The sequence below is a fragment of the Globicephala melas genome, chromosome 12 (genome assembly GCF_963455315.2).
Source record: "Globicephala melas chromosome 12, mGloMel1.2, whole genome shotgun sequence".
Classification (NCBI taxonomy): Eukaryota; Metazoa; Chordata; class Mammalia; order Artiodactyla; family Delphinidae; genus Globicephala; species Globicephala melas.
Genome location: NC_083325.1, coordinates 29,812,374 through 29,838,458, shown reverse-complemented (window position 1 = coordinate 29,838,458; position 26,085 = coordinate 29,812,374). Strand labels below are relative to the sequence as shown.

The window sequence follows — 26,085 nt, the reverse complement described above, 5'->3', positions numbered from 1 at the left end:
TAACCTTAGAAAGATATAAAGAACACTTTTTTGCATAGCAATAGAAAATGATGTCATCAATGTAGTATACTTTCAAAACAAGAAGAAATAATATGAGTATTTACACAACTGCATATTTCTTTTTTTAAATTAATTAATTTATATATATATATATACATTTTTAAAACATCTTTATTGGGGTATAATTGCTTTACAATGGTGTGTTAGTTTCTGCTTTATAACAAAGTGAACCAGCTCTACATATACATATATCCCCATATCTCCTCCCTCTTGCATCTCCCTCCCACCCTCCCTCTCCCACCCCTCGAGGTGGTCACAAAGCACTGAGCTGATCTCCCTATGCTATGCGGCTGCTTCCCACTAGCTATCTACCTTACCTTTGGTAGGGTATATATGTCCATCTGTCCATCTCTCTCTCTCTCTCTCTCTCTCTCGCTCGCTCGCTTTGTCACAGCTCACCCTTCCCCCTCCCCATATCCTCAAGTCCGTTCTCCAGTAGGTCTGTGTCTTTATTCCTGTCTTACCCCTAGCGTCTTCATGACATTTTTTTCCTTAAATTCCATATATATATATATATTTTATTTTTGGCTGAGTTGGGTTTTCGTTGCTGCGCACGGGCTTTCTCTAGTTGAGGTGAGTGGGGCTACTCTTCATTGTGAAGTGCGGGCTTCTCATTGCGGTGGCTCTTGTTGTGGAGCATGGACTCTAGGTACACGGGCTTCAGTAGTTGTGGCTCACGGGCTCTAGAGCGCAGGTTCAGTAGTTGTGGCAGACAGGCTTAGCTGCTCTGCAGCATGAGGGATCTTCCCAGACCGGGGCTCAAACCTGTGTCCCTTGCAATGGCAGGCGGATTAGTAACCACTGTACCACTAGGAAGTCCCCAACTGCATGTTTCTTAAAGACTGTCTTAATCTAAGCAATATATAGCTAGGATATTTTACACTTTTTTGCAGACACTGTTAACTCTTAATAAAGAGTATGCTTCACTCTGGAGATTAAGTGTGATTTTAACAGGCTTCCCGCTTCTTCTTTGGCCATGACTTTCCTGCAGGAAGCCTGGTAACAGATTCACAGTTCACTTGAGCCACCACCGGAGGGCCGGTCAAGCAAAAATAATCACCCAAGCCAGCCAATACAGTTAACCTCATGAATTCAAAGGAAAAGTCACTGGTAGCAAGACTTAAACATACTATTTCAACATTACAATTAGCCACACTTTTCTTTTTTTAAATATCAAGTACTTAAAATAACAACTAGAAAATATTTCCAAGCTACAAGATTTAACATGACTGCTCAAGATGTGCCCTTCCTCTCCCCAAGAGCATAACAACATGCTCCCTGGTATTAAATCTACCCTTATTCACAGGCACAACCCACAAAAATAGTTACCTGGGCCCAGAGGTGTGACAGGAAGCATGGTCTATGTACTATTCACACAGATCATACCACAATGGGCCACATGGGGTGGTAACTCCTGGCTGCCCCCCTAAACTTGTTTCCTTCTCCCCAAAGCACCAGGCTATTCAGTTAAAATCACATTTCCTATCTCTCATGCTGGATATGGCCATGTAACTATTAATCATGTCATGTCCCCAGAAGGGATGTGAGCATTTTGGCATCACTTGGTTAAAAAGAGATCTTTGCTTTGACATTTGGCTCTCTGCCTTTCCTTGTGGCTTGACTTCCAGTTATCCTGATAAAATGCCCTGGGCGTGGCAGAGCAACATCATGGAGGGCACAGTGTAGTTGAAGAGTCACCTGTCTACCTGGAATGCTTACCTTGGGCTGTTAACGCCACAGAGATATAAGACCATGAATTACTCCTGGATCTTTGTGGAAGCAGTCTAGCCTTCCCCCACCTAATACACTCCCTATCTCAGAATTGCATTCTGCCAGTCTCTGAGTTCCTATGTGTGGCATGCCAAGCTGGCCTGTCTGCACACAGCTGCTGTTTCCCAGAAGTCTACACCAGAACACCACGGTATTTGATCCTCTTTTAATTAGCATGGTAGAAACATTTCAATATCATCCTCCAAGGTATCTTCAATCTGGTCTCAGCAGCTGAAGTTGCTTCTTGGTCAGCCCAGACCAGGCTTCTACATATTTTCAAGTTGTTCTAAAGCCAATGAACCCATTTCTCTTGTAACAGACTGACGGTAAAATACTATAGCTGTTGAATTACACATCTCATTAGCCTTTCACTTCTTTACCTGCCTGTTGAAATCCTCTTCATTCTCCATCCACATGTACTCTGCAAATGGGTTTTCCTTCTCATCATGCCCATTTAACCCTTGGTCCTCTTTGGATTTTATATTGGGTGAAGTATTCGCCACACTGGATCCATTCATTATGATAGAACCTAAACAGGAGCAAAAGAAAGGATAAAATGATCCAAAAAGCAAAAAAAAGGATAAAAAGGATAAAAGGATCAAGGAAATGAAAAGATTCTTCCAGATGCTTTTGAAATTCTAAATCAAAGTTATTAACTATAGATGAATAGAAACTGCTAGTCTATAACTGTTACAAAACTAGCCATATCCTCTTACCAACTATAAAGATGTACGACGCTTTAAGAGTTAAAAGAAAAGAAACATCTAGGCGCAGTTAGCCTTTCTAGGCAAGTGGGTTGGGAGCCGAGGGTGGGGAGTATTTTTTCAAGCCAAATTTCTGTAGGTTCTAGAACGTAACCAAGATCACACAGCTTCCTTATTAACATTTAACTAGGTAGAGAAAATGCATTCTTAATAAACACTGTAAACAACTGCCCCTTATTCTGATTCTTAAGATGTGTTTTTCTTTAAAACATATTTCAAAAATAATACATGTTAATTGTATTGAAAAACAAAAAGGAGAAAAGTTAAGGTCCCCAGTCGTCTAACCATCCAGCGTTAAAAATGTTTAACAGTGTGGTGGATATAAGCTTCCTGACCTCCCCTACGTGTGTACATATACACACAACCATTCTCCAAGGATCTATTCGTACAGTAACAGCATGATGCGCCATCATTTTCTTTTTCTTATTTCTATGTTAATACAGCCACACTGTCGTTTGGTGTATATCCTGTATTTCTGTATTATAAAGCCTGGATGAACTTCTTGTGTTCATTTTTTCTAATGATTTCCTTAGGATAACTCCTAGAAATAGAACTGCTGTATAGGAAAGAAGGTTTGTTTTTTTTAAGGCTCTTGATCTATTGCCATGCTGCCATAAGAATTTAAATTCCCACTGGTATTATGTCAATGCTGTTTCTCTGCACTCATGAGTATTATTATTTTTTAAACTATTGCCAATTTCATACAAGAAAACTTGCAAGTTATTGTTTACATTTACATTTCTTTGATTTTTACTGAGCCTAAGTATTTTGAGATAAGCTTACTAGCCATTTATATTTCTTATACTGTAATTTTTCTGCTAAAGTACTTCACCCATTTTTCTCTCAGGGTATATATATCGTTTCCTTAACTTTTGTAAGAATTTTTATTACATTTGTCATAATTTTTTATTTTTCATAAACTAATTTATAAATAAAAATTATTTTTCGATTAATTTTTTGGTGGCAGTTTTTACTGGCTTTAATTTTTGTCTGCAGTTTGTGTGAGTGTCTGTCTATGGCTTTTCAAATGCGTACATATTTTAAAAAATTGTTTACTTTGGCTTCCAAATCCATTTTGATGTGTTCACTATCATCTGAAATATGTCTTTTTTCTGTACTTTATTTAAATCTTAACGACTCTTTAAAAACCACTGCAGTCTTTACTCACTCTATACCACCTCCTCTAAGCTCTTGTATGTAATGAGCATGGTGTTAATACTACTTAATTGTTCTGTTTCATACGTTTAATTTTTCTCTTTCCAATTATAAACTCATGAAACACAAGATGTAGGTTTCTATATTTTGTAACCTACCTCAGCATTAGGAACTCCATATCTACTGTGGATCATCGTGTTTAGACGGATCATCGTGTTTAGGCAACTTTCCCTTTCCAGCCTGTCTCCTTCCAGTCTCAACTCAATCCCCTCCCAACCATCCCTGGGGCATTTTTAAGTTTTAACAAATTATTTCCTCACTCATTTCTATCTTGGCAACACTCATGAAAAAGTCCTTCTCTGCTTCTGGGTACACTAAAAAAATTATTGCTTACTCCCCTTTAAAAGTTTTGCAATTTTCTAACCTGTTATGAACATTAGAAAATCTCATCTTCTTAAAAGACAAAGTAGAATTGTGAAGAGTAATAAGACTAGATGGAAAAACAACTCAGTGATAGCTCAAAAAGAATTTAAGACAGAACCCATTTAATTCACTGTTGGTTTAAATAGGGCACCTAGTATGAAATACATCAGTTTAACATATTTCAGATAGAGACAAACGAAATCAATGATTATTCCAAATACTGCTCCAGAATAATAATTCCATAAGGCTATAAAAGGGAGGAAACCAGCTCTTGACTTTCACCACTTCCATTTGCAGCATAACAATGATAGAATTAAGTCTGCTCTAAATGCCAGGGCAACTGCATAAGTAAGTATTCCTAGTCAGAGACCTTTTTTTTCTTTTTGGCTGCGTTGGGTCTTCGTTGCCGTTCATGGGCTTTCTCTAGTTGCTGCAGGGGGGGTTACTCTTCTTTGCGGTGCGTGGGCTCCTCATTGCAGTGGCTTCTCTTGTTGCAGAGCACGGGCTCTAGGCGCACCAGCTTCAGTAGTTGCAGCATGCAGTCTCAGTAGTTGCGGCACGCAGGCCCTAGAGAGTGCAGGCTTCAGTAGTTGTGGCGCGTGGGCTCAGTAGTTACAGCATGTGGGCTCTAGGGCACGCGGGCTTCAGTAGTTGTGGCGTGTGGGCTCAGTAGTTGTGGCGCACGGGCTTAGTTGCTCTGCAGCATGTGGAATCTTCCCAGACCAGGGACCAAACCTGTGTACCCTGCATTGGCAGGTGGATTCTTAACCACTGCGCCACCAGGGAAGTCTCAAATCAGAGACTCTTAAAGGTCTTGAACCTTGCTGGGTAGCATATTACATTCAGTATATAGTATTTTCAAAGATTCACTTGGCAGTTGTTTACCACCAACACTGATTTTTCCCCACATTACGGAAATCACCCACAGAGAATCAGAGTTCAGTTTTCTAAAACATCTGCCTTTGCCCAAAAAATAAATCCTGAGTGCACATGACCATAAGGAAAAAGGGAAGACAGAGGAAGAAAGAACAGAATAACCCTACTAATTCAAGAGCAAGGCAGAGCACAGAGAACAAACTGCAGGATACACCTTCATGAGAAAGGGGATGGAAAATTACCACAAACTCAACATGGGGATTATCCAATTTAACACAAACACTTTAGAGAAGCTGAAAGCACTGAGATATGAGACTGTCAGTACTAGGAAAGTGGTTCTCTCCACAGTAGGTTACAGTATTGACTCGTATTTTATACCATTCCACCTGTGTTTTCCACACAATTGGGAAGTTTGGTTTCTCTAAATAGCAGCAATCCAACAACTTAATTTGTGCAGTGTTTTAACAATTTATAAAGTACTTTCATATCTATGCTGTAACTTAAGGCACATCATCTGTCCAACCTCACTTGTAAAAAACCACCCAGACAGTGCTAAAGTAAGACCAAAGAAGGTACTGGTTCGGGGGTTAACCAAACTGGGCTGCTGGGTTAGTTCAATAACAACACTGGTTTGTGGGCCTTCTGGGTGACAGTGAATTGGTGCTTAATGTGCCCCTCGACTTTAGAAGTGGGGTGGGAATGGGGAGATTTTGCTGGAGAATGGTAACTCCTAGGTAAGACACTTGGGGAATGCCTTCCAACTTGAGGAAGACACCAGGTAAGATACCACCATTGCCTGTAACTTCCCTGACTTTCCTGCCCTGTAACTTCCCTGACTTTCCTGCTTCCGAAGTTGCATGTTAACATTCTCTTTCCAGCCCCTCTCCAGCTCACCATCCATCATGCATGCCCTCCAACAGCACAGTGTTTCTCTAATCAGCTTATTTTGACTTTTTATGTTCATTATTTCACTTGATCCTCCCACACCAAAGCATATCCTTGTGAAATTCTAGTGTAGTGGAGACAAAGAAAATACCCCCAAAGCATCCAGAGATGGGGGGAAATGCTTGGTTACATAAGCAGATCACAAATCAGAATAGCTGCTACGTTGTCAGCTACACTACAGAGAGGCGCATGTGAAAAGGAATTCGATCTTATTAACAACCATGTGATTGAATTTAGAAGTTCCTCTTTCCCGAGTCAAGCCCTCAGATGAGAGCCATTCCAGTTGACAGCTTGACTGTAACTTCATGAGATACTCGGAGATAGAGGCACCCAGCTAAGCTGTTCCCAGATTCCTGACCCACAGGAACTGTGAGATAATAAATGTTTGTTGTTTTAACCTGCTAATCTTTGGGGTAAGTTGTTATATAGTAATAAATAACTAACACAGGTATTCAATGAACACTGACAACTATCTCTGCCACATAGACCACCAGTTGCCACATCTTTCCAATTATCTATCAAGAAGTCAAATGTGCAGTCTGAAGCAGGTCATTACTTGAGAAGTTCAAGAATTAGACCTCAGCAGTACATAAAGGAGTTGGTGTCTGGTCTGTGTCTATACTGCATTATGAAATCTAAGAACTACCTGAAACTTCTTCCCCCTCTATCTCACTTTCCCTCTTATAGACATGACAAACATGCTGAAAATGGAAAATAACGATTGTCATTTGGCTGAAGATGGGAAAGCATGTAGCCCTGTTCATAGTCAAAACAGGAGTGCTAAGCTCCTGCCAAGCATTTGATTTAGCACTTTACCATGGTCAAGGGTTTGTGTTTAAGATATCTGGCTTGAAACAGAGGCCTTGGCTCTCAGCCACAAAGAACGTCAGGGCTTTTAATATATCTAGGATATTTCTAGAATACATACTTCATCAGTTCAACACTTTGAAAAACCACAAATTTCAGATACAACATGCTCACACAAAAAACTGACTGTTTTTTTAAACCTAAATGAGATTTTTTCAGAAGGTATAAACTTAGATCGTGCCCAGGATAACAGTCTGACTGTCAAGAACACTTGGAACTTTTGACTCAATTACTGGGAAAAAGTCAATGAAGTAGCTGATATAAAAACTAGTCTCTACTATTCTGTTTCCTACAGTTTTGTTAACTTCATTCAGTCTGGTTAATACTGGTTAATAAAAATTAAACATTATGGACAATTTTACATTTTACTTCAAACATGCTGCCACTAGATTCAGGTTTTGTCTTTTCCCAGTTACTACTTAGCAGCTCAGGTAATTAGATGCACTCACTCACTAATATCTGTGTGCCTATCTACCCTTGGCACTGTGCTTGACTGCTGCTTTGACAGGGGACACAGTCCTTTCCCTGTTGGTACTTACACTCGCTCAGGAGACAAGCAAATAATTAAGAATAATTACTATTAAATTAAAAGGAGAAGTAAAAGCGAGTATGAGAAGACAACAGGAAGACCCAATCTAGTCCAGGAGTGGGGGATGGTTCGGAAAGGTTTCCCTGAACAAGCAACATTTAGACTGATACCTGAAGAACTTAAGTTAGCTAGCAATAGGGAGGAGAGGGTAAAGCATGTGCAAAGACTCAGAGGCAGGAGGGGACTTTCAGGAACTACAAGCAGATAGGTATGTATATAGTTGGAAGGTCAAAGGAGAACCAGGGGGGAGAATTGCCAAGGAAGAGAGATGAGGTTGCAGAGGCAGATGGGGCCAGATCATGCAGGACATCAGAGGCTACATGAAGGATTTTGGATATCATCCCTAAAAGCAATGAAAGACATTAAAGAGTGTTCTCAGTAGCATAGTGACGACTCAATTCATATTTTGAGATCACTCAGGCTGCCACATGGAAAATGGATTGGAGAGACTGAGAGTGGATAATGGGAGACCAGTAAGGCAACTAATGCACTAAACCAGATGAAAAAAAAAAAAAAAAAAAGAGGTAGCTACTTGGACTAAAATAATGGCAGTAAGAAGAGAGTAGGTAGATTCCAAAACTATCTTAGGTTGTTCTGGTGAGGAACTGGATGTGGGGAGACAGGGTGAGGGAAATATCAAGGATAACTTTGGCACAAGCAACTGGGTGGGTGGTAATGTTACTCACTGAGCTAAGGAACTCTGTGGGAAGGGCAAATTTTTCTTGGGTGGCAATGGGGAGTCGAGGTCTAAAGGGTGATGAGTTCTATTTTGGACACATTAAATGTGTAATGCATCTGAAACACTCAAATGGTGACACAGGGAGGTTGTTTATATGCATCAGTAGGTGAGGTATGGCTAAATATAGAAATCTGGACTCGTTGTTTACATAAATGATAACAGAAGTCATGGGACTAGAAGATATTGCCTAGGGAAAAAGGGCAAAGTGAGATGAGAAGAGGGTCCAAGACCCAGACCTGACAAGTGTGAATATTTTAAAAAGTCAGTTACAGGAGGAGATAGTATAGAAAAGGAGACAGAGAAGGAAACCAGAAGAGTGTGCCATCACAGAAATCAAGGGAGGACAGAACCCCCGTGTAGTGAGTTGAATGGTAGCTCCCCAAAAGATATGTTCATATCCTAATCCCTAGAACCTGTGAAGGCTACATTGTTTAGAATAGGGGTCTTTGCGGATGCAACTAAATTAAGGACCTTGAGATAAGTAGATCATTCTGGATTATCCCAGTAGGCCCTAAATCCAATGATGTGTCCTTATAAGAGAAAAGCAGAGGGAGATTTGAGACAGAGAGAAGGTGGCAGTGTGACCAGGGAGGCAGAGATTGGAGTGATGTGGCCACAAGCCAAGGAATGCCTATATGCACCAGAAGTTAAAGAGGCAAAGAACAGATTCTCCCCGACAGCCTCCAGAGAGAGAGCCCAGCCCTCCCAACACTTTGGTTTTTGACTTCTGGGCTCCAGAACTGCAAGAGAATAAATTTATGTTGTTTTAAGCCACCAGTTTGTGGTAATCTGTTACACAGGGGACTGACACACCCAGTAAGGCAGGTGTGTTGAAGGCTGATGCAAGGTCAAAAGGAAGGCTGAAGAGTGTCCATAGAATTTAGGACCATGGAGGTCTCTGATGACCTTAATGAAAGCAGTATCCATAAAGAGAAATGAGGGAGAAAGTCAAATGGATGAGGTATGAATTGCAGGGACAGGAAGTATTAGATACTCTCTCAAGGAGGCCAGCTGCCAAGGAAAGGAATAGGAATGAACAGGAACTGGAGGGGTGAGAGGTCCCTGGAAACTTTAAAAGACTGGACAGTCTAGAACATGTTTAAATGTTCACAGAAAGAGTCTAGTAGAGACAGAGAGGCTACAAATAAAGGAGAAGGAAGGAATAACTGATAGTCTAGGCCATCGGAAGGTAGGAAGGGATACTTCCCTACCTTATTTTATCCTTCCAAAACTCTTGAGAGGTAAATAGGCCATAGCAAAAGCACTGAGTTCACTGAAACACTTCAAGGTTGAATTAACTGTTTGTGATCACACGATCAATAAATGGTGATGCAGGGAATTCAACACACATCTTCTCTGTCCTCCTTTCCTCCTTCCCTCCTTCCCACTTGCTGACTCTATTCCAGCCACATTATTTACTAACTCTTCCCTGAGGACACTGGCATCCTTCCTCTGGGCCTTGCAGAGGTTATTCCCATGATCTGGAATGCTTTTCCCTCAGATGTCTGACTCATCTGCCTCCCTCTAGACTGTTCAAATTCCACCTTCCCAGTAAGACTTATCCTGTCTACTGTTTAAGTTGAAAGCCTTGCTTCTCTCTGCCCACAATCTCAACTTACCATATACTGCTTAATCTCCATAGCATTTATTACTGGCTAACCTACCAGATAATGTACATGGGTTTCTGTTCTCCCCTCCAACTGGAAGACAGGCTGCACAGGCTCAGGAATTTTGCCATTATTAAACCTAGTGGAGGCCCAGCAGAACTCTAGGGTCAGCCAGAACTGGGCACAATTATAACTCTTGTGATTTGATATTGGAGCAGTTTAGCTCAGAGCCAAGCCAGTTATTAAAGAGGATCTTTTCTGCTATTTTAAGCAGCATGGTAAATTTGAGGTAAACTTAAATTTTCAATAATTACAGAGCAGGTATGAACTCTTCCTTTGTTTCTCCAGACACATGAACCTGGGTGCCAAATCCATCCTCTCTGGGAGGAGTGGGAATGTATGAAGATGACTGGCCTAAGTCTCAACTGAATAAAAAGGTGCCCCGAAAGACATTTAAACATTTTCAAAAACTAAAATCTTAAAGTGTGGTTCCTTACCACACATCAGGGATTATCTAGCCTCCAGTGTGGTCGGAGTAGTGAGGGGACAGAGAGACATATAGAGAAGCCAGGGTGAGTCACCCCATCTCTCCCTCCTCTGGACCTTAGTTCCTCCTGATTGTCACTCGTTACACTGATAACAGATTTCAGGACTCAGCACATGCAGCCATAACGTGTGCCTAATTCCACATCCTAGTCACTGGGACACAAAATTTGGGGGCCTTAAGTCTGGCTCACAGATCAACTTCACATACGTCAGTTCTTCCTCTACAGCTGAGTCAGTGAGTAAAGACACATAAACAGAAGCAGATTAATACGAACAAGATTTTATTGACATATATATACATATGTACATAAAGCTGGGAAAGGGAAGGGCCCATTGGGGCAAATGCATAGGGGGAGAGAAAGCATCTGAAAACAGCAGTGGGCATCCTGCCAGTTCCAAGTCTAGGGAAAACTGGCTGGGAGCTTGGGTGGCCAAGTTAACAGTCAAACCACAGGGATGGCACAGTGGATGATACAGGCAGCTCTCTTCCATTCTTCTAACTGGAACTTCTCAAGTCTGGTGTAGTTCTGAAGTGGGCTCATATGCTCCTCACCCTCCAACACATACACACACGCACGCACGCACGCACACACACACACACGCGCGCGCGTGCACGCACACACACGCACACCCCTGAGGTGTGGTCCTCTGGCTTGCTGTAGGAAGAGAAGAGGTTAAGTTTCACCTAAAGGGGCTGAGCCGCTTTCCAGTGAGGCAAAGTTCATTCATGGTTACACAGTTTGCAGAATAAGATCTGCTCTTCATTTGTTGAGTTTCTTCACAGAAGAAAGGAATTAGCTGATGGCTCCTATGAAGCCCTGGGCAGGTTATGAGGCTGCCAGACTCCTATGAGCACAGGCACAGCTGCCCTGACCAGGAGCCTCCAAACACAATGCTGGCTCATCTACGTCAGAGGGGTGTCCTGACTTGGGGACCCCAGTGTTCTGAGAGCAGAGGTTCCTCTCTAAATATGGATGGTGCTATCCCCCATGGCGCCACCTGGGTTTTGGCTGGGGGGGGGGCAGGTGCTTTGTATGAATGAGGCACCAGAAGTGTATGCAGTCACAGCAGGTGTGGTGCTGTCCCCCATGGCCCCCCATTCTCTGCATAGATGGGTTCCAAGTCTGATGGCAGTTAATACACAGGGCCTCCGGGCACCCGTGAGATGTTCCCTCCATCCGCACCACCTGTGTATTGGCCAGGTGGGCCCCAGTTGTAAGCGGGAATACCAGGTCCTCCAATCATGGGCATGATGTTGTGCCCTCCTATACGACCACCACCTGGATTGTGGGCAGGTGGGCCCCTTGTATTTGGAAATAAGGTAGAACTAGAAGTGTGTTGAAGCCCACGGGTGGTACCCACACTTGCAACTCCAGCAGATGTGGGGAGCTCTGATGGAAGGTGGAAACTGACACGTCCCTTGACAGATTTCTTCTCCTTGGGGATGGAACTTCTAAATGTAGATTTTCTACATCCAGATGGGCCCTGGGTGCAGTGATGGAAAGTGGCCTCCAGTCGTGCGGATGGTGTTATCCCCTGCCATCACCATACCACCTGTATTCAGCCCAGGTAGGCCCCAGGTATTTGGATTTAAGGTGGAATCAGGTATGCTCCCAAATGCTGGGATGGTGCCTGTCCCTCCTACTGCAGCAGCCTTGCCGTGGTCAGGTAGATCGCAGGTTGTCTGGCCCAAAGTAGGAACAGAAGCAGTGCTGGGTGCCCCACTTAGTCCTGCCCCAAAGTTAAGTGGTCTGGATGCCTCTGAATGAGCGAGCCCTGAGGCTGACACACTGACTCCAAGGCTCCCACCAGCTGTAGGGGCTGCAGGTCCCATGAACAGTAGGCCCGGTGAGGTATCGGCAAAGAGTGAGCTACTGTCCCCAGTACTGGGCATCCTGGTGGCAACTCCAAAGCCAGTAGTAATGGATACAGCCCTGGGGAGAATGCCTGGGTTGTCGCCAAAGGCCGGCTGCGTGCTGCTGGTGGTGGCGAATAGGGAAGCTGGCAAAGCTGACTGCATGATGCTGACTCGCAGTGGCTGGGCTGCGGGAGAGGTTAGGACTTTATCTTGTGCTGGGTTTACTGGGTTTCCCAATAGAAAATAATCGTTAGGCCTCTGCCCATCGTTGGCCCCAAATGTGGCCTGAGACGGGAGACCTGGGTCCAAGAGAAGCTTGAAGTGTTGGTCTGTCTGTTGGCCGATGCTGCAGGTAAATGAGTCAAGGCATGGGCTGAGGCATTGCTACCACTGGGTGGTGTGTTCTCCGCAATAGGAACAGCCGTGTGAAATGCGTATTGGTTCTGCCTGGAGACAGGGGCAGACTGGAAAATGACAGCCTAAGAAGGAGGTGTGGTGTCCATAGTTTCGGTGTCAGAGGTGCTGCCTGCTGAAGCACCGATAACGGCCGAAGCCATAAATGAGGGGCTGGGGAAAACAGGAGCCGAAGCCGTAAATGGGGGGCTGGGGAAAACAGGAGCACCAGGGAGACAGGCTCTCTGCTGCCCATAGAGGTCCCAAATATGGGCTGAGGGTTGGTTTGGGGGCCAAAGGGATGGTTAAAAATTGAGGTGGTGCAGGGGACCATCGGCACAGGTCGGGTGATGGACACTGGTACCCCTGCAGGGTGCCTCTGCTCCACCCTGAAACCTGGGAGAGACATAAAAATGACAGCTTGGGAAGGGGCAGTAGTGTCCATGTCAGTGACATCAGGATCTACAGTAGGCTGGAAGGTCAAACTTCCAGATGCCGTGACCATGCTGGTGGAAGGGATTGCAAGAGAAGTCATGGGCTGCCCAGTTAAAACAGGCGGATTGATGGTAGGGACTGGACGAGGAGTAGCTTAGTAATAGAGAAGGGGTAGAATCTACAAAACTGGGTGTTGGGGGTTGTTTTTCATGGGACGGTGGCTGGACCTTCCTTATATTATTCAGGATATTGTTCCACTGACACTCACTGTTCTTCTCCAAGGTGCCTGGGTTTTCGGCAAGAGCTAAGCACGGAAGCTTAGGAGGAGGGGGTCACTCACCTTGATCCCTTGTCAGTGGTAGGGGTGACCTCAGCCCTGGCGGGGGCGACCTCAGCCCCAGCAGCAGCAGAAAAAGCGGCAGGGGAATCTTCCACTTGCAGGGCCTACTGCTGGTAGATACCAGGGAAGGGGAGCTTCTTGATGGGACGTCTGAAGATTTTTCACGCTGCAGCTCCTTCCCAGACATCAGTGAGCCTGGTGAGTTGGGCCGGTGGTCTTCACCCAGCACTTCTTTTGTTGGCCTCTCCAGCAGCAGGGAGCAGCATGTGGTTGGGGCAGAGAACACTATGGCATGGGATTCAGGCTTCCAAGGAGGCAGGACATTTCCAGGATCTCCATCTGAGCAGATGACATGGCTTTCTGAGGAGAAGTTCACTGGAAACATCTGGGCGTTCTCACTCAAGCTGTCTTCTGGGTGCTTGGGAAGGAGGTCCAGAGGCTCAGGATGGCACTTGAGGGAAGTGAGGACTCCACTGGTCTCCTGGGGCCTAGATGTCAATGGTATATCCCCATTGTTACAGTGGCCCCTCTTCCAATCGTCCTCTCCTTTGGTCTCTGGGTGATCCTCCATCTTTGCCATGCCTCTTCGGGGTTCTTCTTGGACCTTCACCTTACTCTCCTTTGGGCAAGGAAGTGGAAGGTGACTGGATGGTACCTAGCCATCTGGATGGCTTCCTAACCTTGACTACCTGCTCAGGTGGTGAATGCAGGAGGGTAAATTTGCGCCCCAGTGGAGGAATCTTGATGGCTGAGTGGCCGAACCTAATGGAATTATGAGCAGACAACACAGGCTTCTTCGGCGAGTCCCTCCAGTTCACCAAGGGAAGAATCCCCAGACGAGAGTACCTGGCCTGCTGGATGGGATACTGTCTTTTTGGTGTGATGTAAAAGCCAGGCGATAAAGGCACTCGGTCCTGTGGGACAGCCTGCGACCAGGGCAGAAGGCAGGCTCTGGAGCAGGGTGGTCCCGCTCAGATATGGCTGCCTCCTGGGAGGGCAAAACCAGCGGGTGTCAGCCCACCGGGGCCCGCAGCGGGGCCAGCGGCGGTGGAGCCAGGTACGAAATGTACAAATTGCCCATGTAGAAGCGGTTGTGCGCCAAGCAATCCGAGAATAGCGTGTGAAACTCGGAGAGCTTCTCCCTAGCTTCTTACTCCTCTCGATGTCTAGCACGCACTGGACGCTGGATGGCTCAACCTGGCGCTGTGACATGTCCATTTTACCTGTCACAGAGAAAGGGCGGTGGGGCAGGGGGTGGGGCGGGGGTGCACACGCAAGTCCAGACCGTGGAGAAACCCAGCCCAAGGGCAAAAAGCGGGGCCCCAGAGCCCGACCCCTTCTGGACTTTCTAGCAGCTGGGACTTCTCGCTGTGGGTGGCAGGGGTTTGGCACTGGATGGGCCACCATGCGGAGACTGTTCAGGACTGTGGAAGCCTTCTCCTCCAGAGCTCACCCTGCCTGGGCACCGGCTCTGCAGGCCCCTCAACCCTGCGTATGTATCGGCCAGCCCTTCCCCCCAACGGGGCCCAGAGGCCAGAGCCTGCTCAGAGCTGAGTGCAGGAGGCACCCAGAGCTTGCCAGGCTGTGGCCAGCCTCCTCCGGGGACCTCCCCAGCTTCTCTGAGAGGCCTGGAGACAGGAGCGCCTTCTCCAGGCTGCTGAGCTGCCAGCATCACCATGAGCCAGGCGGTGAAGGTTTCTGAGCAGGGGATGCAGAGCCCTGACGCGACTGGATGCTGCACCCCACGATGTCCCTTCCTGGCAGATAGGTTCTTTCTTCTTTTTCGAAATTTGGTAAAACATTTAAACCTTCGACTGTTCTTCAGCGTATACAGATGGCAGTGGCTTAGCTGGGATCTGAACCAAGCCTGTGTGATTCCAGAGCTCGTGCTCTGGACTGTGGTGCCTCCTTATCATATATGCCTCACGTGTTACCTTTTTTTTTTTTCTTGTAGTCCTTATGGTGCTTGGCCCTAAGTACCATACCTGTAATGAACACATACAATGCCACAAGAGAAGCCACCACAATGAGAAGCCCACACATCGCAATGAAGAGTAGTCCCCACTTGCTGCAACCAGAGAAAAGCCTGTGCGCAGCAACAAAGACCCAAGGCAGCCATAAATAAATAAAATACATTAAAAAAAAATAAAAGCAGAAAGGGAAAAGCAATGAGTTAGATACAAGGGAACTCCCATAAGGATGTCAGCTGACTTTTCAGCAGAAACTCTACAGACCAGAAAGGAGTGGCACAATATATTTCAAGTGATGAAAGGGAAAAACCTACAACCAAGAATACGCCACCTGGCAAGGCTTTCATTTGATGGAGAGATCAAAAGTTTCACAGAGAAGCAAAAGCTAAAAGATTTCAGCACCACCAAACCAGCTTTACAAGAAATGTTAAAGGGACTTCTCTAAGCAAAAAAGAAAAGACCACAACTAGAAGCATAAAAATTATGAAAGGAAAAAGCTCATTGATAAAGTTAAATATACAGTAAAGGTAGTAAATTAACCACACACAGAGCTAGTAGGAAGATTAAAAAACAAAAGTAGTAAAAGTATCTATATCTGCAATAAGCAGTTAAAGTATTCACAAAACAAAAGATGTAAAATATGATGACAAAAACAGTAATTGTGAGGGGAAGGGAGTAAAAATGCAGAGTTGTTAAAATGCGTTTGAATTTCAGAGATCAGCAACTTAAAATAAATATATAGGGCTTCCCTGGTGGCACAGTGGTTGAGAGTCTGCCTGCCGATGCAGGGGACACAGGTTCGTGCCCCGGTTGGGGAAGATCCCACATGCCGTGGATAAGCTAGGCCTGTGAGCCATGGCCGCTGAGCCTGCGCGTCCAGAGCCTGTGCTCCACAACGGGAGAGGGCACAACAGTGAGAGGCCCGCATACCGAAAATAAATAAATAAATAAATAAATAAATATTGCTATAGATAAACCTCATTGTAACCACACCCAAAAACCTATCATTGTAACCACAACGCCAAAACCTATAATAGATACACACACAAGAAAGAGAAAGACTCCAAATATAACACTAAAGATCGTCATCAAATCACAAGGGAAGAGAACAATACAGGAATAAAAAAGAACCACAAAAGCAATTAACAAAATGACAATGAACACATACCTATCAATAATTACTTTAAATGTTAAGAGACTATAGGTGCCAATCAAAAGACACAGAGTGGCTGAATGGATACAAAAACAAGACCTATAGTTATGCTGCCTACAAGAGACTCACTTCACATCTAAAGAGACACACAGACTGAAAGGAAAGGGATGGAAAAAGGTATTCCATGCAAATGGAAATAAGAAAGCTGGGGTAGCAATACTTATACCAGACAAAACAGACTTTAAAACAAAGACTGTAACAAGAGACAAAGAAGGATATTACACAGTGATCAAGGGATCAATCCAAGAAGAAGATATAACAAATATAAATATATATGTACCCAACATAGGAGCACCTAAATACATACAGCAAATATTAACAGATATAAAGGGAGAAATCAACAGTAATGCAATAAGAGTAGGGGACTTCACCACCCCACTTACATCACTGGACAGATCACCCAGAGAGAAAACCAATAAGGAAACATTGGCCATAAATGACACATTAGATCAACTGGACTTATTAACAGATATACATAGAACATTCCATCCAAAAGCAGCAGAATACACATTCTTTTCAAGTGCACAGGGAACATCCTCCAGGATAGATCACATGCTAAGCCACGAAACAAGCCTCAGTAAAATCAAGAAAATTGAAATTATATCAAGTATTTTTCCAACCACAACGCTATGAGACCAGTAAGTCAACTACAAGAAAAAAACTGCAAAAAACACAAACATGTGGAGGATAAATAATATGCTACTAAACAACCAATGGATCACTGAAGAAATCAAAGAAGAAATTTAAAAAATACCTGGAGACAAATGAAAACAAGAACACAATGATCTAGAATCTATGGGATGCAGCATGAACAGGTAAGTTTATAGTGATATAAGCCAACCTCAGGAAATAAAAAAAAAATCTCAAATAAACAACCTAAACTTACACTAGAGGAACTAGAAAAAGAAGAACAAAATCCAAAGTTAGTAGAAGGAAAGACATCATAAAGATCAGAGTAGAAATAAATGAAATAGAGACAAAAAAAGAAAAGAAAAAGAAAAGATCAAGGAAACTAAGAACTGGTTCTTTGAAAAGATAAATAAAATCAATAAACCTTTAGCCAGACTCATCAAGAAAAAAAAGAGGGCCCAAATAAATAAAATCAGAAATGGAAAAGGAGAAGTTACTACCAACACCACAGAAATATAAAGGATCATAAGAGATTACCACAAGCAACTGTATGCAAATAAAATGGTCAACCTAGAAGAAATGGACAAATTCCTAGAGATATACAATCTCCCAAGACTGAACAAGGAAGAAATGGAAAACATGAACAGACTAATTACCAGTACTGAAATTAAACCAGTAACAAAAAAACTCCCAAGCAACAGAAGTCCAGGACTAGATGACTTCACAGGTGAATTCTACCACACATTTAGAGAAGAGTTAACACCTTTCCTTCTCAAACTATTCCAAAAAATTGCAGAGGAAGAAATGCTTGCAAACTCATTCTATGAACCAGCATCGCCCTAATACCAAGAAACCAACAAAGGTACCACAAAAAAATAAAATTACAGGCCAATATCACTGATAAACATAGAGGCAAAAATCCTCAATAAAATATTACCAAACTGAATCCAACAAAACATTAAAGGGATCATACATCATGATCAAGTGGGATCTATCCCACAGATACAAGGATGGTTCAATATCTGCAAATCAATCAATGTGGTACACCACATTAATTAATAAATTGAAAATAAAAATCATCTGATCATCTCACTAGATGCAGAGAAAGCTTCTGACAAAATTCAACATCCATGTTTAATAAAAACTCTCCACAAAGTGGGTATAGAGGGAACATATCTCAACATAGTAAAGGCCACATATAATAAGCCCACAGCTAACATCATGTTCAACGGCGAAAAGCTGAAAGCATTTCCTCTAAGATCAGGAACAAGACAGGGATGCCCACTCTTGCCACTTTTATTTAACATAGTATTGGAAGTTCTAGCCATAGCAATTAGATAAAAGGAATCCAAACTGAAAAGGAAGAAGTAAAACTGTCACTATCTGCAGATGACATGATACTATACATAAATAAATCCTAAAGATGTCACCAAAAAACTACCAGAGCTCATCAATGAATTTGGTAAAGTTGGAGAATACAAAATTAATATACAGAAATCTGGTCCATTTCCATACACTAACAACAAACTATCAGAAAGAGAAATTAAGGAAGCAATCTCATTTACAATTGCTTCCAAAAGAATAAAATACCTATGAATAAATCTAAAGGTAAAAGGCTTGTACTTGGAAAACTATAAGACACCAGTGAAAGAAGTTAAAGATGACACAAACAGATGGAAACACATTCCATGTTCATGGATCAGAAGAATTAATATTGTTAAAATGACCATACCACCCAAGGCAATCTATAGATTCAATGCAATCCCTATGAAAATACCAAGAGCATTTTTCACAGAACTAGAATAATTCGAAAATTTGTATGGAAACACAAGAGACCCCAAATAGCCAAAACAATCTTGAGAAAGAAGAGAGCAAGAGGTATCATGCTCTGTGACTTCAGACTATACTACAAAGTCACAGTAATCAAAACAGTATGATACAGGCACAAAAACAGACACATAGATCAATGGAACAGAATGGAGAGCCCAAAAATAAACCCACACACTTATAGTCGATTAATCTATGACAAAGGAGACATGAATACATAATGGGGAAAAGACAGTCTTTTCAATAAGTGTTGCTTGGAAAACTGTACAGCTACATGTAAAAGAATGAAATTAGGACATTTTCTCATACCATATACAAAAATAAACTCAAAATGCATTAAAGACCTAAATGTAAGACCAGAAAGCATAAGATTACTAGGAGAAAACATAGGCAGAACACTCTTTGTTGCTGTTGTTGGTTTTTGTTTTGTTTTTTTGGCCACGCCACATGGCTGTGGGATTAGTTCCCTGACCAGGGATCGAACCCATGCCTCCTGCGATGGAAATGCGGAGTTTGAACAACTGGACCTCCAGGGAAGTCCTGGCAGAACACTCTTTAACGTAAATTGTAGAAATATTTTTTTGGATCTGTATATAATGGATATATATATAGTGGAATACTATTCAGCCATAAAAAAGAATGAAATTTTGCCATTTGCAACAACATGGATGGAGCTGGAGGGCATTATGCTTGGTGAAATAAATCAGACAGAGAAAGATGAATACTGTATGTTATTACTTATATATATGGAATCTAAAAAATAAAACAAATGACTACAACAAAGTAGAAACAGACTCACAGATATAGAGAAGAACTAGTGGTTACCACTGGGGAGAGGGAAGGACGGAGGGGCAAGATAGGGGTAGAGGATTAAGAGGTACAAACCACTATGTATAAAATTGTATAAAATAAATAAGCTACAAGAATATATTTTGCAACACAGGGAATATAGCAACTCTTTTATAATAACTTTAAATAGAGTATAATCTATTAAAATTTTGATTCACTATTGTATACCTGAAACTAATATAATATTGTTAAGTCAACTACACCTCAATTTAAAAAAATTAAGTGTTCAGAACAGTGCCTTGTATATCGTAAGTAATCAGTGTTAACTTTCATTTGATTGTAATTAATAGTCCCGATTTTACTATTTAACAGCTCACCTCCATAATTATGCATACATGTTTGCCTTTAATGGTGATTGTTGCTAAATTACCCTGTTACTGCTACTTAATGGAGCGCCCAGTTCTCTTCTATTGGCTCCAGAGATTTCGCTACTATTCCAATAAGATCGATGTCTGCATTACATTTGTTACCTGTAGATTAATAAAAGAATATTATAGGCTTCACTTTGGAAAAACAGTTGCCTGGTGAGAACTGTGACTGACTCTGACACTAATCAGAAAATATTTGTCCTTAAGGCACAAGTTGTTTCAGGGTAGGGGTCTGGTAAGTAGATAGACTGTTACAGTTATTTTAGGGCAAGGGTCCAATAAGTATCCTGAGTTCCTGGCAGATGTTCTGGATGACTTCATCAGGTCAAAAGGTCAGATTCCATCCAGGCTGAGATGACACTTTACTAATGGCCTCCCAGCTCCATTTTAAAGAGCTCTCTTAGCAATACTGACTCCATTTTGATTTTCTTTCCACAATGTGGAACATATTTTGCACTAAAGTAATTTATCTGTCTCCTTGTTTTACAAAGTCTTCTCTCTTTTTTTTTTTTTGGCGGTACGCGGGCCTCTCGCTGCTGCGGCCTCTCCCGTTGTGGAGCACAGGCTCCGGACGCACAGGCTCATGGGCCCAGCCGCTCCGCGGCATGTGGGATCTTCCCGGACGGCGGCACGAACCCACATCCCCTGCATCGGCAGGCGGATTCTCACTGCGCCACCAGGAAAGCCCTACAAAGTCTTCTTTTACTGAGTAAATAAACCCAGCAAATTTTCTCCATCATTTGGTGGAAGATCAAGGTGCAAAGGAGGCAGAATGAGTAGCTCAACTTTTTTGGGGGGTGGGGAAAGTATAGGGAGAACAGGTAGGATATGTATATGGAGATTTTAAAAACAAGTTCTGGGTCAGTCTCCAATTAGAATGACCTTATCCCCTCTGTTTCCACTTCATTTGTTCTCGGAGAAGCTGCATTGCCTTTAACAGAAAACAAGGAAGTAATCACTCTGCTAAGCGTTCCTATACTGACCTCAATACACAAATGTTCCATCCTTTCATTGGATGCAAGAAAAGGGCTTGCAAATAGAATGTTAACACGCTTGTTAAGCAATATGACTTGTTAGGCCTGAGCCAGGGCCCAAAATCTGTATTTTTGCCTATTAACTGTTATAGGTGATTCTGATATACAGAAAGACTAAAGACTGAGAACAATTCCTCTAATACAGTGGCAAACACTACGTGGAATAGTACAAATCCCAATTTCCCTAATTCTTACATCAGTACAGTAGTTCGCAAATTGGTGTTTTACAAAACATCAGTCTTGTGAATGCCCTTTGCAAAAAATTGAAAAAACAAACAAACAAAAAAAAACGGTGGTTTCCAGTGGTTAGGGCTCTGTGCTTCCACTGCAGGGGGCACAGGTTTGATCCCTGGTCAGGGAACTAAGATCCCACATGCCGCATGGGCATGGCCAAAAAAAAGAATCCATGGCCAAGTAAATTAACTGCTCTGAGAAGTCTTAACTACCAAGCATTTTCCTAATTAATTAATTGCCTTATTTATTCATTACATTTTTATTCTAACAACTCACAAACTTTTAGAAACAATGCCTAGAATGTTCTGTGATATTACTATTATCCTACTGGAAATGTACAAAACAGACATAAAATGCTCTCCATAAAGCATTTAAAGGGACTTTCAAAGGTAGAATCAACACTTGACAACAGTCAGTGGCAAGTTCTACTTCCACAGGTAAAGTCCATCAATTGTCCTCCCAGGATAACATCAAGTGGTGGTTATCATAGGGACCTTGACTTCTCCATATACAGCTCCAACAAGATATTATATACTATTAACAGAGAAAATATTGCAAACTGAATCTTTAGCAGATAACATTAAAACATTCCTATGGGCAAATTATTACATATGAAATATGTGTAACTTTTCTGAATAACAAAGGAAAGGCTTTTAAATGTCTTAGACTGATCTGAGGACAGTTTAGCTTATTTTTTAAATGCGTAATAGTATTAGAAATGCCATGGGACTTCCCTGGTGGCACAGTGGTTAAGACTCCGCGCTCCCAATGCAGGGGGCCCGGGTTTGATCCCTGGTCCGGGAACTAGATCCTACATGCATGCTGCAACAAAGGAGCCAGCGAGCCACAATTAAGGACCCCTTGAGCCACAACTAAGGAGCTCGCCTGCTGCAACTAAGACCCAATGCAACCAAATAAATAAATATTTTTAAAAAAGTTTTTAATTAAAAAAAAAATGCCACTATAGAAACCTAAATACAATCTCTGCCTAAGGTCTACCCCACCTCCATCACTATTTCACATTTGATTATATCTACATTCGAGTGAGCATTACTTGTTATTTGTTTTGGGAACAGTCCATTTATAACCTTAGACGTTTCTCGAGGGCAAGAATCAAGTCTTTTACACTTTCTAATATGCTTTTATGTGCCCACTAGGTCTTCAATAAATAATTTGCTGACAAACTGCCATTTCTAGAATACTGTATGCTAAATCTCATTTGCTAGGAAGGGACGTCCATGCCTTCAGGGGCCTGGATATAGGCTGAGCATTCTTCACTGAGTATCAACAATTATTCCCCACAGCCAGTGACAATATCACTCAGGAATCTGTTTTTGACAGGTTAAATTACTCTTGAGGGGAAAAAAAATTCTAATTCTATTCTTCAAAAATACTTTACATGTTCTTATTTACTATTTGAGTGTTTAATAACACCAGGTGGCTACAACATTCTCTTCACGAGCTGCAGGCTAGGTATAAAATCTTGCCATAGAGGATTATGTAAACTGGAAGAAATCCATACCATGGATCTCAACAAAAGTCACCAAAAAGGACCACATGCTCATTTTATTCGATATATTTCTAGAGAAAAGAATTGTCTTCCACAGCAAAGTGGGGGAAAAGGAGCTAAGTAGTCCAAATACATGTGTAATAAGGTAGAGAAAACTGTATTCACTGGAAGTCTTTTTAGGAAAGGTACCATTCAGGGTGGTAGAAACTCCTTGAAAATTAATTTGGGGTAGAAGGTGAGTCCTTGAGGGGCCAGGGTAAGAGCAGAATTGTTTCATGGGAGAAAGGGAAAGGTTTCCCTGGTTAGTGGGAGCACAGTACTGGAACAAAGTAAAGATGAAAAAAATAAGAGTGATACATTTCAGGTAGTGAAAGGCCTCATACTGTGTAATGTGGACTCTACCCTAAGACATTCAAATTTTGGTAAAACTACTAGGCCCATATAAAGCTTAGGAGCTTGTGGATTTTTTGGTGTGGAAATCATTGATGAGGCAGGATTTGAAGTTTTAGTTGCAAGAATGGAACAGAAGCAGATCATGAATTGGGAAAATGTTTGAAGCAAGCTTATCCAGAACCTCTAAGGCAGTGGTCCCCAACCTTTCTGGTACCAGGGTTTCATGGAAGACAATTTTTTCACGGACTGGGGCGTGTGGTGGGGGGTACGGTCAGGCGGTGATGCGAGCAAATAGGGAGCGGCAGATGAAGCTTCGCTCGCTCACCCTCTGCTCACCTCCTGCTGTGCGGCCCGCTTCCTAACAGGCTGCGGACCGGTACCAGTCTGCCGTCCGGGGTTGGGGACTCCGGCTCTAAGGGAAAGAGAGGCTACCATGGGACAATTAAGTTACACAGAGGAAGCAAGTAATCTACCCAAATACCAGGGGAAAAAGATGAGAATAGAATAACAGCTCTTCCAAGTACTTCACTGACATTCTCTCTTAACCTTCACAGCAATACTGTTGATATAGATGCTATTATTATCCTGGTTTTTCAGATAAATTCTCTGACATTCAGATATTTGTTAAAGCAAGGTACAACCTAGTGAGTGCCAGAATTGGGGCTTAAGGTTAGGTCTTTCTGTCTCCAAAGCCCATGTTCTTACCCACTACCCTACACTCTCACTCTTCCCACTTTAGTTCTAGAATGCCTCTGATATAAAACTCTGAATTTTCTCAAATACTACAAATGGGAGTAGGGGAAGCAGGCTGAAGAAAAACGCTATTCAACAGAGGACCAGGTCTTTGGAAGGAAAATACAAATAAGAATACATCACACACTAGTGTGTTAAATCAAAATAAATTATTCCCTACCATAAACATACAAAGCTCCATTTAATTTGAAGCTTGCTGGCACTTTTAGGATGAGAAAGCAGACCTCAAATAGGTCTATCCTATCCCTTATGTAAAATTCCAAAATCCAAAAAGCTCTAAAAACTAAAAATTTTCCATACACTTCATGTCAAAACTCAATTGACAGTAAAACTTGGCCTGAACTGATGTGAAGCTATATATCGCCTTAATTTACCTTACTTAGTGTGAATACTCTTGTTTTGCTCAGAAATATTAATGTGTGCAACTAAGGGTTCTGCACCAGACCCCCTCAGGCATTACATATCATACAGAGAAAGGATCTCTCTAAAATCTGAAAATTTCTGAATTCTAAAACTTATCTAGGGCTTCCCTGGTGGTGCAGTGGTTAAGAATCCCCTGCCAATGCAGGGGACACAGGTTCGAGCCCTGGTCCGGGACGATCCCACATGCTATAGAGCAACTAAGCCTGTGCGTTACAACTACTGAGCCTGCGCTCTAGAGCCCGCGAGCCACAACTACTGAAGCCCACGCTGCGCAACAAGAGAAGCCAGCACACCACAACAAAAAGTAGCCCCCGCTCGCTGCAACTAGAGAAAGCCTGAGCACAGCAACGAAGACCCAACGCAGCCAAAAATAAATAAAAAATTAAATTAAATAAAAAAAAAACTTAACTAGCCGAAGATTTTGGACCCTGTATGGACCTGTATTCCAAAGTATTTTAAAAAACGATTTCCAAAAATGAGATCAGAGATACTCAATCTTTAGGATTTCACAGACTAGGAAATTTTCACAAGTATTTTGCGGAGAACATAAGATTGCAATTTGTTTTAACTAAATAAGGGTAATAGAAAACATCCTTATCAACATAATTTTACAAAGGGATATTGTAACATCCAAAAACATATGAAGGCCTTAATTCAATGCAAAAACCAATTCTTTGTATTAATAAATGCAATTTTATGAAAAACACTATGTGGTCCTAATTTTTTTACTTTTACCATGGCTGGCGAAAATTCACCTAGGACCAGCACTGGTCTGGTCTGAGGCATAGAGCCCAGCTGGCTACATAAAATTACTTCAGGCAGCTGTTAAAAATGCAGCCCCCAGGCTCTGTTCTAGCAGATCATGATTCAGAAGGTCTCAGGGTGGGGCCCCCAAATCTATATTGTGCATTAGAACGCTAGTGGCTTGCTTCTGCTGTGCAACAAGCTTCAGAACCACTGGCCTGGTCTGTAGGATCTAGTTCTACTCTCCTTTTTCTCCTCCTAATTCTCCTCTGTGGGGGTGGGAGCAAAACAGGAATGTTTCCAATTAGGGAGTCTGCCCAACCTGCTGTGTATGACACCAGTTATTCCTCCAACAGTTGATGTTGAACCAGCTGGTCAACTTTAAAACCCAGGGTGTCAGCAGTGGAACAAAAGAAATTAGGTAGCAGACAAGTGAGAGAAACTTGTTGAAGGAAAATTCCTTCATGAAAAGGTGTGGCTTCCAGAGCTGAGGCCTAAGTTCAGCACAGGTATCTTTGTCTTAGTTAAAATAGTAACAATAATAACCATTAAAAAAAAAATATGTGTATGTATGTGTGTTTTATGTGTGTGTGTGTGTGTGTGTAAATGTGTGTGTATATCTATCTATTCCTTCATAGCTGTCTCCTGTATCCAGCTTCTGTGCCAGCTATGATTTTGGCCTTCATTTTTCATCTTCAGAGGGATTATAAGAATTACTAGTATTACCTCAAACAATATGATGACAAATCACTAAAAAAAAAAAAGAAAAC

The 26,085-nt window shown here is 42.4% G+C and overlaps 1 protein-coding gene across 2 annotated transcripts in view; it reads right to left on the bottom strand.

The window, feature by feature from the left end:
- The window catches only part of PAIP2B (poly(A) binding protein interacting protein 2B), a 44,916-nt gene that overhangs the window by 7,868 nt on the left and 10,963 nt on the right, over window positions 1-26,085 (bottom strand). The window contains exons 2-3 of one of the 2 annotated variants that reach the window (XM_060309977.1): window positions 4,543-4,739; window positions 2,211-2,359 (exon numbers count right to left, since the gene is read on the bottom strand). In XM_060309977.1, coding sequence (XP_060165960.1) covers window positions 2,211-2,348 — 138 coding nt within the window. In that variant the 5' untranslated portion in view covers window positions 2,349-2,359; window positions 4,543-4,739. The remainder of the gene's footprint in view (window positions 1-2,210; window positions 2,360-4,542; window positions 4,740-26,085) is intronic. The other variant, XM_030877499.2, reaches the window with a different exon arrangement.